Source organism: Podarcis raffonei, chromosome 2 (assembly GCF_027172205.1).
Source record: "Podarcis raffonei isolate rPodRaf1 chromosome 2, rPodRaf1.pri, whole genome shotgun sequence".
Lineage (NCBI taxonomy): Eukaryota > Metazoa > Chordata > Lepidosauria > Squamata > Lacertidae > Podarcis > Podarcis raffonei.
In genome coordinates, this window is record NC_070603.1 from 65995010 (window position 1) to 66009546 (window position 14537).

General features: G+C 45.9%; 1 protein-coding gene across 5 annotated transcripts in view; it reads left to right on the forward strand.

The window, feature by feature from the left end:
- Positions 1 to 966: 966 nt before the first annotated feature.
- LARP1 (La ribonucleoprotein 1, translational regulator) overlaps positions 967 to 14537 on the forward strand; it is a 66381-nt gene continuing 52810 nt past the window's right edge. For 2 of the 5 annotated variants that reach the window (XM_053377091.1, XM_053377093.1), the window contains exons 1-2: positions 970 to 1327; positions 1363 to 1770. In XM_053377091.1, the coding sequence (XP_053233066.1) occupies positions 1249 to 1327; positions 1363 to 1770 (487 nt within the window). In that variant the 5' untranslated portion in view covers positions 970 to 1248. Of the gene's footprint in view, positions 1328 to 1362; positions 1771 to 14537 lie in introns of all 5 variants that reach the window. The other 3 variants (XM_053377092.1, XM_053377090.1, XM_053377089.1) reach the window with 3 other exon arrangements.

Consider the following 14537-nt stretch of genomic DNA (forward strand, 5'->3'; position numbering starts at 1 on the left):
GGAAACCAGATTCTGAGGATCTCTCTCCCCCTCCACCACCTCTAGTAGGTTATCTGCCTAAGTTCCATTGATGGACAAAGATCCAGTAGGGCCAGTTAGAATTATGATTTAGTGTTAAGACTAGGACTGGGGAGACTCAGGCTCAAATCCCCATTCATCCATGAAGAATGTCAGGCTGTGTACAAACCAAACAATTAAAACACATGACTTCCCCTGAAGAATCCTGCACATTGCAGTTTGCCTGTCACAGAACTACAGTTCCCAGGAGAGGTTGATGGATCCAGCTAGTTTTGCAATTGGAAGACGCAAAGCTAGACGAAGTTTGAATGTACAGAAGAGGGGAAGATGCTAATTAGGAGGATAAAGGAAAGTGGGAGCCAGTAGATTCCCCTCTGTGGCTGACGGCTACCTGCTCAGAGCCTTAAATGGCTCTGAAGGCTGCTACCGAGGAAAGAAAGAAATGCAATCCTATGCACAAGCTTTTGCATTTAGCGGGATCTACTCCCAAAAGGATCCATAGGATCCGGCCATTCGGCAGGCTACGTTATTTGGTTACTCCCAAAAGCAAACAGCTGGAAGGACTAGCTAGCTAGAGCTTCGCTGGAGCCGAGCAGGCCGTGCTCTGCCTCCCGAGGGCTAGCCGGAGCCGGGAAGCAGGGTGGCGGCGCCTGCGCAGAGAGGCCCCAAGTCGGCAACCGCGCCTGCTTCGGTCCCTTTAAGGAGCGTCTCCTCTTTCTCGCCGAGTTGCATCAGGCACGCGCGCGTCCCGTCCCCGGCGCACCCACCGCCCTGAGCTCGGGCTACCTGCCCGCTCGCTCGCCGCCCCCAACTTCCTAGGCGCGCTCGTGGCCGGGACCGGCGTGCGCGCTCCCGGGGGCCTCTCTAAGGCGGAGCTGGCTGAAGGGCGCGCGCTCCCGCCCGGCCAGTCGCGTGGTCTCCTTGCTTCTCCATATTGCTGCGGCGGCATTAGAGGAGACGGGGAGGGGGCACGCCGGGGTTGGGTTTCAAGGGTGGGGGGAGGAAGCCGGCGGCTCGAGCCCCCACCCCGTGGCTCCGGGGTGCGCATCTGACTGAGGAAGGGGTTGGGGGGCGCAGAAAGAGAGAGAAAGAGGGGAGGCAGGAGAGCTCCGGGCGAGGCGAGGCGGTTTTCGGGGGTGGGAGGGGGAAGTCGGCAAAGTTTGGGGCGGGCGCGTGTTGTCCGGGGAGAGCCTGGAGCCGGGGGCACGAGGCGGCTCCGCGGGGGCGCAGATGGCTACCCAGGTGGAGGCTCTCCTGCCCGCGAACCCCCTGCTGCCCTCCGAGGAGCACGGGCTGGTGATGAAGAAGCCTCCTCCGAGGAGCACGGGCTGGTGATGAAGAAGCCTCAGGAGAAAGGGGAGCAGCACCTCCTGCACCAAGGAGAGAAGGCCAACGCCGACGAGGGCAAGGGGGGCGGCCCCGACAGCTGCAGCAAGGAAGGCGGCGGCAACGTGGGGGAGCAGCATCTGCGCCGAAACGGGGCGCTGCTCAAGCCCCCCAGCATCAAGCAGCAGAAGGAGGACAGTAACAACCAGGAGAAGGAGAACCTGCTGCACCAGAGGAGCGGCGGCGGCACCGACTCGACGCGGCTGCCCAGCGAGGCCGGTAGCAGCAGCAGCGGCGGCGAGGAGGGCGGCGAGCCGGGAGGCGTTGGGCGCAAGGAATTCATCGAGGCCCCCCCGCCCAAGGTGAACCCTTGGACTAAGAACGCCCCGGTGGCGCTGGTCACCCTCAACGGACAGTCGCCCCCAGGTGGGTAGCAGCGGGGGACCCGGGCGAGGGAGGGAGGGAGGGGCGGTGCTTTCGGTGATGGTGGTCTCGTTTGGGGCAATCGGCGAAGGAAGAGCGTCGCGGCCACTGGCGGAGGGCGATCTTCCCTCCGCAATATGGTGACATTTTCTCTTCTCCACACACACACACACCCGCCTCCCCCCCCCTGACGGTGGAACTCCACCCCGTCTTTGTCCATCTGCATCCACCCTGCTTGTACCTCACCTCGCCCTCCGCTCCTTGATCCGCTTCGTTGTAAGAAAAATTAATGGGGGAAAAGAGCGAGCGCGGGATCGATGGCAGGCAAATGGAGGGTGGATGCAAGCATGGTGGGACGGGGCTTGCGAAATCGAGCGTGAGACGTCCAAGGCCTTGCTCGCTGGGAAACACGCCCGCGCTGGGCATGGGTGGAACTACCTTTATTGAAGGGAAAGAAAAGAAGGGGGGGAGAGGAAGGGTGCCACCCCCGCGTGCCTCCCCATTTCCCGCGTGAGTGCTCAGGGAATCGGGCTTTTCCTGCGGGAACTGAAGTGAATAAATATTTTAAGACTTAATCGGGCACGGAAGGCACCCCCGCCGTTGCAGCATTGATCGGATCGTGAATGTTTCATGAGCGATCTCCCCCCCCCCCACACGCCGCTTCCTTTCCCCGAATAGCCTCGCTTTTTAAATGGCGTGGTGGTTGGTTGGCTGAGGGGGAGAAGAGCTCGTGAGGCTTAGACGTAACCCCGACCGAAAGTCGGCAGGGAAGCCCGGCATATTTGGGGTGTGTGGAGTGTGACTGTGACCTTTCAAAGTAGCCGGAGAGGATTTAAAAATGCAGGTTGGCTGTTGTAGTTTAAAACTGTCGAACGTTTATTTGTCTTCTACACGGTGGGGGGGGGGGGACCGACAGCTGGGGGCCCCTTTGGAGAAAGACCCCTGAGGAGAGCATGTTGTATGCAAATAGGCATAGGAAAGGGAAGGCCCCAAAGGCTGGACGCGGCCCGGCGGCGGCGGCGCCGTGAGGTGGGGAGCGGGAGGGAGGGAGGCGGTGCGTTTCCGAAGGTTCTTCGCCGCGCCGCTCTAGGCCCCGGTGCAAACGTGCCTCTGGCGACGGTTTGAAAGCTCCCGTCGCTCAGCGCCCCGCCGCCCAATGGCCGGGCGTGGGTGTGTGTGTGACTCTGTGCGGCGCCGTGCTCGGCGCTTCCTCCCTTTCCCAGCATTCCGCTGCAGCAAAGGCAACGTGGTTTTTCTGTCGCGGAGAGCATGTGATTTCTCTTGAGCTCGCCGTGGGGCCTTCCCGTTTGGACCTCTCTTCCTTTCACTCCCCGCCAGTCCAACAACCCCCCCCCCCGGGCCGCCGCTCGCCTTTCTTTTGACAGGCGGCTCCGAAGAAACCCCCACTCCACCCCCTTTCAGGGCCTCAGCGCGTATTTTTCCGAGGGTGACAGTGAAACCCTCCCCCCCCCCCCGTCAAGCGGGTGAGCAGGAAAAGATGAGCTAGGCCTCTGGTCTGTGACCGTTTTTAATAAATTTGATTTGATTTGAGCTAGGCCTCGCACATGGAAGCTGGGCTTCCCATGTGCGGCCCCGTCCTCTGCAGTACCGCCGCCTCCCTTTTAGTAACCCCGAAACACTCGCGGACACGTGTTACAGTGCTACTGGAGGATCCATATGGTAGTGGATGTGGGACAAAGGTCTTCCAAAAGTCCACGTGGGCTTATATCCTTTGTAGGTTAATGCTGCTGGGCCTTTTCACCCTTTGGCGTTTGAACTGGGCCAGTACTGTGACATTTAAACCTTCGGTCTGGGTTCTCAGTGTGTTCATAGTTGGAATTCAGATGACATGCTCTAGCCCTCTATTTCTAGCTTTGAAACCGGGGGAAGAGTGGAATAGAGAGGCTGGAGACTTGCCTGTTACACTGAGGCGGTCGCTTGGAATGTTACAGCAACTTTCTCTCCACCTTTTGACATATATAGATGGCCTTGGAGAAATTCAAGAGAGTATTGCATAATCAGACCACTACCAGAAAGCTATTTCTTATATGCCACTTCCATATGTTCCTGGATGATATGCAGCGAGGGCGGGCATAACTTATTACAGGAGAGATAGCTAAGCTCATGTTTAGCTTATGGAGGTGAAATCTGAGCTGCTTTTTGAGGAAACAACAACAAAAGGAGCAGTTTTAAACTACTAGCTTTATTGAGTCCAAGTCTTCAAAATTGTTTATATTATTGCCAAACGTAATACTAGATTGCTCATGAATGCTTGTACTATATTATATGATGAATCATCAAGTTTTACTGACTCCTGTAAGACGCACTGCTGTGCAGCACCTGGCTCAAATGCTATTTTTCTCCCTTCAAAATCAGGGAGTGGTAGTGCTTATTATCACAAATGCAAGATCATTAGAATAGATTTAATAATACTGTCCAGTCTGTTCAACTGTGTCAGCTTAAAGGTAAAGGTATACCTGCCCGTACGGGCCAGTCTTGACAGACTCTGGGGTTGTGCGCCCATGTCACTCAAGAGGCCGGGGGCCAGCGCTGTCCGGAGACACTTCCGGGTCACCTGGCCAGCGTGACAAAGCTGCATCTGGCGAGCCAGCGCAGCACACGGAAACGCCACCTCACATATCCCCATACTGATATTCTATCATCACCTGATGCAAGCGCAGCTAACTTGCAATGCATGGAGAGGGAGGACTGGACAGGGATATTGGAAGTACTTGCAAATCTCCCCCCACCCAATTGACTTGTTCACAAGTGCCATCTCATGGTGCAAATGGATCATACCCATAGTGTTTCAGTAATCCACCTTTTGTAGGGCTGTCTAAAAAGCCCCCTGGTAAAGCAAATGCTGCAAAGATTTCTGCTTCTTGGCAGAAGTGGCCATAATTTGTACAATACTAGCTTTGGCAAATTATTCCGCTCTCGTAGCACTGTTTTTTCTGCTGCTTGTTATTTTATATATAATTTGCAACATAAACATGATGTAGTTGGAGAATACCAGATTGAACCATGCAGTGATTGAGAACTATGTGATAGGCTTTGGTTTATGGTGGCTTTCTTTTATAGCATGTTGCACAAATTTAAAAACTTAATATGGGAGTTTTCTCTGTTTAGTACTTTCTGCTTGAAAGTATATGTGTAAGCATCCTGAAGTTTCTGTGCTAAGAAAAAGCTTTGTGCGTTGTAGTAATGATTTCTAAAGCTTAATATTGGCAAAGGTGATGTGGCAGCTGTTTTTCTATATTTGGGAAATTTGCCCACAACTGATTTGGGGGGAAATGCTACTTGCAAATAAGTCTATAACTTGTACCAAACTGCTAGTGTATAAATATATATGTATAATTTTCAGCAGCTTCTGGTTTTGGCACTGACTTAGTCGCAAAGTTGCTGCATCATGCCCCTCTGGAGCATGCCGGAGGCTATGTTTCAGTGTAGCCATAACACCAACTCCTGGTTTGGTTCCACAAGAATTTTGCTTGACTTGAATCCAGGTTGCAAACCTCAAAGCAGACTTGTAATCCTGGTTTCAAGACAAGTGCAAAGCATAATTTTCCAGCTCCCACATAATTAAAAATAATGGTTTGTGATAAAAAGAAAGTCACATTGACTTAGCACGTATAGGGGGAGGGGAAGTGTGCTAGCACAAGGCTCATGCATGGAATACCAAATCATTGTTTGGCATTATGTGTGAACCAGCCTTGTTCTTGATTACCCAGAACAATGGATATGACATCCTAAAAGTATAATTGAGCTTTTCAGCTTGCTGTTTGAATTTTGCCTGTAGTATTGGGCAACAGACTGAAGGGTTGTAAGATAGAAGTGCAACATCAAATGTGATGCCAAATATAATGATATTTTAAATTGTGCTGCTTACAGGAATGTCTTTAAATAATGATGCTACACTGAATGGCACAAACAAGATTTTATCTGAGGAGCTAAGTTCAGTCCAAGGGTGCATATTGAGAATTCTGAAAAGCATTTGTAGGTGGATTACAATAGTTTGTGGAAGGTACAGTTGTAGATTATTTATTTTGACAACCTGGTATGGTCAGTGCATGTTTGTGTAGAATCCCACTGTTTTCAATGGGATCAACATCCAAAGAGCATAGTAATGGACTTGCTATTAAGGCTGGTGGCAAGTAGACTGGTGACTCTCAAACATTGAACGTATTTTGATTTTAAAAAGCAATTTTCTGCATGCAGTTAGGACAAGCGAAGGTGCTGCATGTCAGAGCTTGATTAGCTAGGAGGAAGTTGTCTTATATCTGAGCTTTGCAATAATGGGATATAGGCCTGTCTGGGAGCTTGCTGGTTTTTGAGAAAAAGTTGAGAAAGCAGCCATTGCTTTTTGTACATCCATGCTTTGTTTTATGGTAATACAAAAGTAACATAAATTCAGAAAGCGGTTGAGTATTGTGGTTTCCCCCAACAAGTCCTGGAAATGTGTGTGTCTATAATCTCTGGGACTTTCATAGTTCTACATTTGGATGGCCGCTACAGATTAAGTTACAGCAGATTAAAGTGGCAGGCCAATGCATGGTTATTCAGTAGTCAGTGAACAGAGCTTGTTCACAAACATGCTAATGATCAGAATGTAGAGAGTGATCACTGGAATAGGATAGTGTGATAAATCATTGTTTGACTTGTGAGGTAGTTGCAGGTTCACTTAACACAGATAAGTAATGCTTTAATTGCTGTTCCATCCCAATATGGTGATGTGCGAGATGGTCTTCTGTGTTGTTGTTCCCCAAATCTGGAATGTCTTTCTCACTGAAGCTCAGACAGCAGAAACTCTGGTAGTTTCCGCTGACTTGTAGAAATAACCTGCTTTTCCAAGGCATTTGCAGTAAATCAGTAAGTACTCTCTGGTTTAATTCTCATGCTGTTTCTCAATTAATTATTTTATTATTGGGCTGTTTTAAAATCATGGTTAGATTTTTTGCTTTGTTGGAAATCACCCTTGGATCATGTAGATGTGATGAAAGCTGGCCTATAAACTGGAGGACTAAATAAATAATAAACAGAATATTTGGATCTTCTAGTCTGGAAAACAGTAGACCGTGCAGAGGAGGTTTATGTGCACTTTACTACTATTGCAACTGATATATAAAAGAAACCGCACAATTTTGGATTCTATATTTCTGAGAAGAGCCGTTTTGTGTTGCCTCTGAGGTTGCCTGGTGTATGAATCTGATATGTCACAGTTGCTCAGTCAATTAGCCAAAAATTTTAAAATCACCTTATGGTTTTCCATGAGTTGAACAAACACACTTTTGTGTCTTGTGGTCTTATAAATTAATATATGAACTATACTTCTTGAGAAGGTAGCCAAGTGTTCTATTCTCCACCCCTTTTTGCATGATTTTGTAGGATAAGGTGTTCCTCCACAGGGACACACCTTTATTCACCCTAATCTTAAAAGTTTCCATCCTAATTGTTTTCTGTTTGAAAAGGTTATTAAAATAACATGTGACTCAGCTGACTGCTGCAGAAAAGTGAGAGCTGAAGCACACTTACTTCACTTCAGTTCAACCATGAAACTAATTTTGCTAGTTGTGAGAGAGCTGACAGCAGCATGGTTCCAACCTTTTTTCTGCAACATGTCACAGCATTGTGGGTGGGACTAGATAACATATCAGCAGCATGTTTTGCCTCTTTCTGTGACATACTGCAGTATTGTTCGCTTTGATTAACTCTCCAGAAATCGTAGGGCTGCAACATCCATCATCCCTGACTATTGGCCATGCTGGCTGGGGCTGAGGGAAATTGTGATCTTAAAACATCTAGAGTAGGCTTCCTCAACCTCGGCCCTCCAGATGTTTTGAGACTACAATTCCCATCATCCCTGACCACTGGTCCTGCTAGCTAGGGATCATGGGAGTTGTAGGCCAAAAAATATCTGGAGGGCCGAGGTTGAGGGAGCCTGAACTAGAGGGCACCAGGTAGGGAAAGATGGTTTCAGAGTAAGGGCAGAATTGCAGTGTTGGAATTCATCACCAAATGTACATGCAGCTTACTCCAAAATTAAAGGATATGTTATTTAAAAAGTTGGTTTAATTATCATCTACTACTCAGGAATGGTTTTTCTTCTTAATGTTTGACAGAAGTCATTTGGGTGGAATTTCTCCTTTTGAAGTGCATCAAAGGTCATTTATTCCCTTCACTATGCCCTTCAGTTTTATTCTAGACCTTTGCTCTGTGCACTGTTTGTTCAAGAGAAGCTGTGGAATGTAATGTTTGAGTGAAAACTGATTCACATCACATTGTCTGGTCCTCCCTAGAATAATCCTAAATCTCTAGGATTTCCAACTCTAAAGGCTCTAGTTGCCTCTCATTCAAGTTTTCTACCCTGTTCTTTGGTTTGTTTTAACTGGAACTGTCTGGGCACTTGCATCCCAAGCCTAAATATGTTTGTTTGGAAGTGAGTACATTCATTTCTGTGTGATTTCCTCCCAAAGTAGCTATGTTTAGGGTTTTAGTCTTATGGTCATTTTAAGATTAATGTATGAATATATTTGGGACGCGGGTGGCACTGTGGGTTAAACCACAGAGCCTAGGACTTGCTGATCAGAAGGTTGGTGGTTCGGATCCCTGCGACGGGGTGAGCTCCCGTTACTCGGTCCCTGCTCCTGCCAACCTAGCAGTTCGAAAGCATGTCAAAGTGCAAGTAGATAAATAGGTACTGCTCCGGCATGAAGGTAAACGACGTTTCCGTGTGCTGCTCTAGTTTGCCAGAAACGGCTTAGGCCACATGACCCGGAAGCTGTACGCTGGCTCCCTCGGCCAATAAAGCGAGATGAGCGCCGCAATCCCAGAGTCGGTCACGACTGGACCTTATGGTCAGGGGTCCCTTTACCTTTATGAATATATTTCCCAAGAACAGTATGCAAGGGTGCTTAATGTTATTTTAAAAGGAGGAAAATGAAGGATGTTCCCAGTTTAGAAAACATTTTTACATTGAATCTTAATGATAATCAGGGTGGATTGTGACTTCTGCAAGCCCTCTTCAAGTCTCAAACGTAAATTACTTTGAATGTAAACAAACTGATAATCACATGTTCTGTTGGTGATTTTTACATGGTAAGAATTGACAGATTTTTGACATTAGATGGTGTAAGATGCATTTTTCTTTAAAGCAGCTTTTCCACTAGGCGAAAGTGACATAAAGACAGTAATTGTCTTGTGTAAGAATAGGAATTCTTCATTACCTGCACCTGTATGAGACTCAAGATTCAGTCTCTCGCATTTTAAGTTGAGAATTTTATTAATAGTTATATGGCATTTGTTGCTAAATAAAAGTGTATCATATGCCCCTTTTTAGTAATTCTTGTAACACCTGTAAGATAGGCCAAGGTCTCCCATTTTGCTGATGTAGGGTGTTCGCTGAAATAGGGTGTATCCAACTAACACATCCTGTCAGCACATGCATTTACATTTGCACAATGGAAATTCCCCCTCCTCTTCCCACAACCTCCTCAAATTTCCTTTAAGGGTTAGGAGAACCCCTAGAACAGATTTAGGGATCATGCAGGGGGAGGAGAGAAGTTCCATAGCACTGATGGGATACATCATAGAATCATAGAGTTGGAAGAGACCACAAGGGCCATCGAGTCCAACCCCTGCCAAGCAGGAAACACCATCAGAGCACTCCTGACATATGGTTGTCAAGCCTCTGCTTAAAGACCTCCAAAGAAGGAGACTCCACCACACTCCTTGGCAGCAAATTCCACTGTCGAACAGCTCTTACTGTCAGGAAGTTCTTCCTAATGTTTACGTGGAATCTTCTTTCCTGCAGTTTGGATCCATTGTCCGCTTTTCTGGAGCAGCAGAAAACAACCTTTCTCCCTCCTCTATGTGACATCCTTTTATATATTTGATTAATATATCCTTTTATTATATATTTAGTTGGATATCTCCCATAGTTGTTTACTTAAAAACACTTAAGTTGAAATTTCAATTGCTGTGGATCAGCTTTTCACTTCACCATATCTTTGAAGGAGCAGGATGGGCCAGTAAATTGGATTTTACATTCCCACTCACCCCTGTGTTTTCTGATTGGCCTTTGGCAGGATTAGTGGAGTTGGTGACTCATGAAGCCGTAGCATGTACTATGCAAGTTGGATTTGTGTACATGCTAATAAATATCTCTGCCTCGGTTCTAGTCAGCAGGACAACAATATTAAGGTGTGACATTTTGAGGAAGCATGTGAGGTGAAGATAATTTAATGTGTCTTGCCGACTAAAAGTGACATAGGAATCATAGAAATTTTATAGTGAGTTTGTAGAAGACCTGACTGAGACCTTGCAGAATTGACTTCAACACATCTCCCTACTCTGAATGCTCCTAGTCAATACAGTTGTACCTCGTGTTGCGTAACCTCCAGGTTACGGAATCTTCGGGTTACGGCCATTGCAAACCCAGAAGTGGGTTTGCCGCTCTCACATGCGCAGAAGTGCTCTGTGGCGCCATGCACGTGCACAGAAGCGGTCCTCCAGTTACGGAATTTTTGGGATACAGCCGGGCCTCTGGAACAGATCCCGTTCATAACCGAAGGTACCACTGTATTTTGTCTTGGCACAAGATTCCTCCTTCTGGTCTCTTGGGCTACTTGTATGGTTTTCTTTTTTTATATAGATAAGTCTTATGATGGGGAGAGCAGGCCAGTTGTGTTGTGTACTGTGATGCATATTATACGTTATAGTTACGGGAAGCTTGCTTGTTAATTTGGTCATAATTTTGATTTTTCTGGCTTGCTGTGGCTTCCTCAGTTTTGTATTTGAAGGTGCATAAATAAATCAATAATTAAATCACTGGCTTAGGAATCCTGGTATAATGCACCTTTTAAAAACAGAGAAATAACTGAAATCCTGGTGATTGGCTTCATGCAAATGATAGAGGCCCACATTTTATTGAGTAGTGAAGGGATTAATAGTGAAAAAACGGCTTCATATTGTGGCCCTGCAGTGCAGTTGTTTAACCAGCAGTTTCTCTGGTCTGAGCAGAGACAATAGCTGATAGGACCTGGGAGCTGTGAATTTCACTGTTGAATGAATTGATTAGCTTAGCATTGTGGAATTACTGGTTTATTTGCATAGGAATATATTTTGAAGTGCATGGAGGGAGGCATAGGATTTTTCACCAGGAAGAGGGGACTCAACTTTGAATCATTTGGGGGATTTAGTTGTGTCAGTCATAGTTCCCTTTGTGTGGGACTCCACATATGCTAGTGAGTTTACATGGCAATTGGCTACATTTAAAATATTTTCAACAAAGAAGGATGGTTTCCCAAAGCAGCTGCCAGTTGTCCAATCTAGTGTGTGCAGTCTGTTTTAATAGGGTGATCTTGTGTGGGTGGTTGTTAGAACTGCATGTCTTAAAATCCAAGAGGCTTGTTCTTGCATCCATAGGGCTAGCTGGTGTTTTTAAGCTATATGGGCAGTATCTTTGGTGAGAATTTGATAGTATGGAAGAGTGATTGGAGGACAATAATGGTAAAGAGGGTGCAGTTGCATAGATATTCAGTGTTAATCTGTTAACAGTTTATACTAATTGTTTTGAGCAACATCCTGGAAGTTGAGCTGCAGTTGACCTTTCTTACACTTTGCTTTTTGAAATACTGTTGGCACTCTAAATGGGCAAGAGTCATTCATCTTGTAGCCATAGCAGGCATTTTTGTCTTACTTATTTTCTGTGTATTCAGTAGTGTCAGTGAAGCACTCATATTTAATCAAGTTACTTCAGACTTTAGTTTTGTTAGTTAGTTCACTTGCATATAAAGTTCTCTGAATAAACGTTGCTTACTTTATATGTGGCTTGTACCTAAAACAAATGGCTCTCATACTCAGTGTTAGAGACTCAAATATATAAGCTAATTCTCAAATGGCACCTTAAACTTGCGTTATGGTTGCCACAATAGAATGTCTAGGTGCCTTTTTTGCATTGAAGTTTATTATTATTAATTCATTTTTGTACCGCTTTGTATTTTAAAGAACAAATATCAAAGTGGGTTACATTACAACACATTAAAACATCAAATAAAACAATCCAGCCTAAAGCGGATTCAACCTTGAAGGAAAATATTTCAGATCCTTTTCTAAGTGACATTTTGCTTATCCTATATTTCTTTACCTACTTAATTTATATAGCAGCCCCATAGCAAAAGTACCCTAGGAAGCCAGTGTAATGTGGTGGTTAGAGTGTCAAAGACATGGGAGATCAGAGTTCAAATCCCCAATCAGTCATGAAGTGCACTGGTGACCTTGGGCCAGTCACAGCCTCTTAACCTTCCTCATGGGGGTGAACCATGTACTCCTTGGAGGAAGAGGTGGCCTATATGGTAAATGCAATAAATAAGCTCTTCTGCTTACTTGCTTGGAAAAACTGGAGGGGCCAGACAGATGGAGATGTCAGTCGGCAACCTGGCACCCAGAGATCTCCACGTGATCACAGTTGGACCTGTGCCAGTTGCAAAATGCACCTGGCTAATTTCTGACACCGATCCTGAGCATTTCAAGTTCCTCATTAGCTCCGTAAGGGCCCCATGGGCACATGGTGTATATGGCAGGGGTGGAGGAACTTTTGGTATTTGAAATGCAGGGTTCTCTCAAGGCCCCACCTTTCACCTTGAGTGCTTTAGCCGTTCTTATCTATGATAATGCCTCTTGCTTGCTTAGGAGGATAGAAAGAGTTGTGTGCAAAAAAACCCCCCACCTTTGACTTTTACTCTTCATAGAGGCTGCTCTCTCTCTCTCCTTGAATTTGTGCACAGAATCCCTTGTTAGTGTGTAGTAAGAGCCAAGAATGTCCCCCAAAATTTCCTCAGTTATGAATTTACTGGATGGACTTGCAGAGCTGTAAGGAAGGGTTAATGAGATAGTCTAGGTAAAGAATGGGCCCGCATTTTGTTCATTCAGTGTCATAAAGCAGTTTAGTAAGGCTAAAACCTGTCATTCTCCTTTTAAGAACAAGGTCCACATTAAATGGCATAACAGAGCTTCACTTGCAGTTTCTGTCACAGGTGAAGGTTTGTCCTTTTGGAAATATTTGCTGGTGAAAGAGCAAGATAATCTTTTGCTAGGTGTGGGACTTCCTTGTCTATGAATGTCACAACTTCTGAAGAGGAACAAGGGCCGACATCTTGCTGCAAAATAGCCCCAGTCTTACTAATATTTGTGGTGCAGTCTGTGTGAGAAGGTGTTTAGCAGAATGGCTGCTTCCTGTGGAAATCCATTGGAGTGCCCAGTACATATGGCAGGCATAGGCAAACTCGGCCCTCCAGATGTTTTGAGACTACAATTCCCATCATCTCTGACCACTGGTCCTGTTAGCTAGGGATGATGGGAGTTGTAGTCCCAAAACATCTGGAGGGCTGAGTTTGCCTGACATATGGCATATGACAACTTAGTCTGCTCTCTGCAGGATGTGAGGAGAGGGCGCTTTATGCTAGAGTGAGTTCTTGTAGCATTATAGGACTGATACTTTGTATGTGTTCAACAAATGTATCTGTGGGGCTTTCTAAGCATCTACAGTATGTCATGCTTGTGATAAAGTGTCTGGACATTGCTGAGCTGGTATGGTAGCATGGACATTCTCATTATTCAGAGAGCAAAGCTGTCAGTTCTTGCAGTCCTAAATCTGTGAAGGAAGAAAATGTCATTGATTGGGTGGATTTAAAACCTTTTAGACTGTGTAGGCTGTACTAGCTTTGTAGGGTAGACCGAAGTGTGAAGGAGGTCCTGGGCTGTAGAGATGCTAAGTCAGGTTGGTTAGTGTTGGACCATAATCAAACCCCCCACTATCACTTTGAAAACTCAAAGTCCTTCTAGCATAGCAAAGTCACATTCCCCTCCCCCAAGGCTCACTCATGATAACTATCCATCTTGTAAAGATTGAGTCCATGCACCCTTATCAAGTGCATTAGTGATTTCAAGCAATCATTAACACCACCATATCTGGCTGAAATAGGGGGAAATAGAGTTGGAGGTCTGCATACTGGTGGCAGCTTACTCAGTTACTAGACAGCTTCTCCCATTAGTTCCATGTTGAGACAAGATGTGGAACTTTTAGAACTCCTTTGACCCGGTTATTGTAACTGATAATACACTGCCCTAAACTGTCAAATGTTGCTGTGGTGCTACTACTGTAGTTTAATGGTGGCACCATAACCATTTTTTTCACTTGGAAAAATGCAGCAGTGGTGTCTTACTGCTTATTGAATACTATTTGTCTAGAATTTATGGTGATCTGACAAAAATTGGAAACCTTGGAAGCTGCCTTACAGAGTCAGATCACTGGTCCATCTACCTTAATTTGGCAGTGGCTCTCCAGGGTTTTAGAGAGGGAGTTTTCCCCAGCCCCCTAGCTAAAGTTAATAGGGACTAATCCTGGGACCTTCTGCGTGGATAGCAGATGTTCTGCCACTGAGCTGTAATTGGCCATGGAAAACTGCTTCTTTTGATTGATTGTTCACTCACAGTGAACTCAGCAGAAATGAAGAATCTGCCCAATGAAAAGTTATTTGAAATCCAAGCTTTTGTGTATCATAGTTTAACTTTTGCCTCTTTTTGTGGTACCAGCACATTCGTCAGAATGTACGTGCTGCCAGGTTTGTATTATACTCTTTATAGTGATTCTGCAATTACAAAGAGATTTCTGTCAGATCTGTGCATCTTACACTTCTATAGAAGATAATTATATTAAGCAGGGTTTTGTTTGCAAATATCATGACTTGAAATGACTACAGTGGTACCTCGGG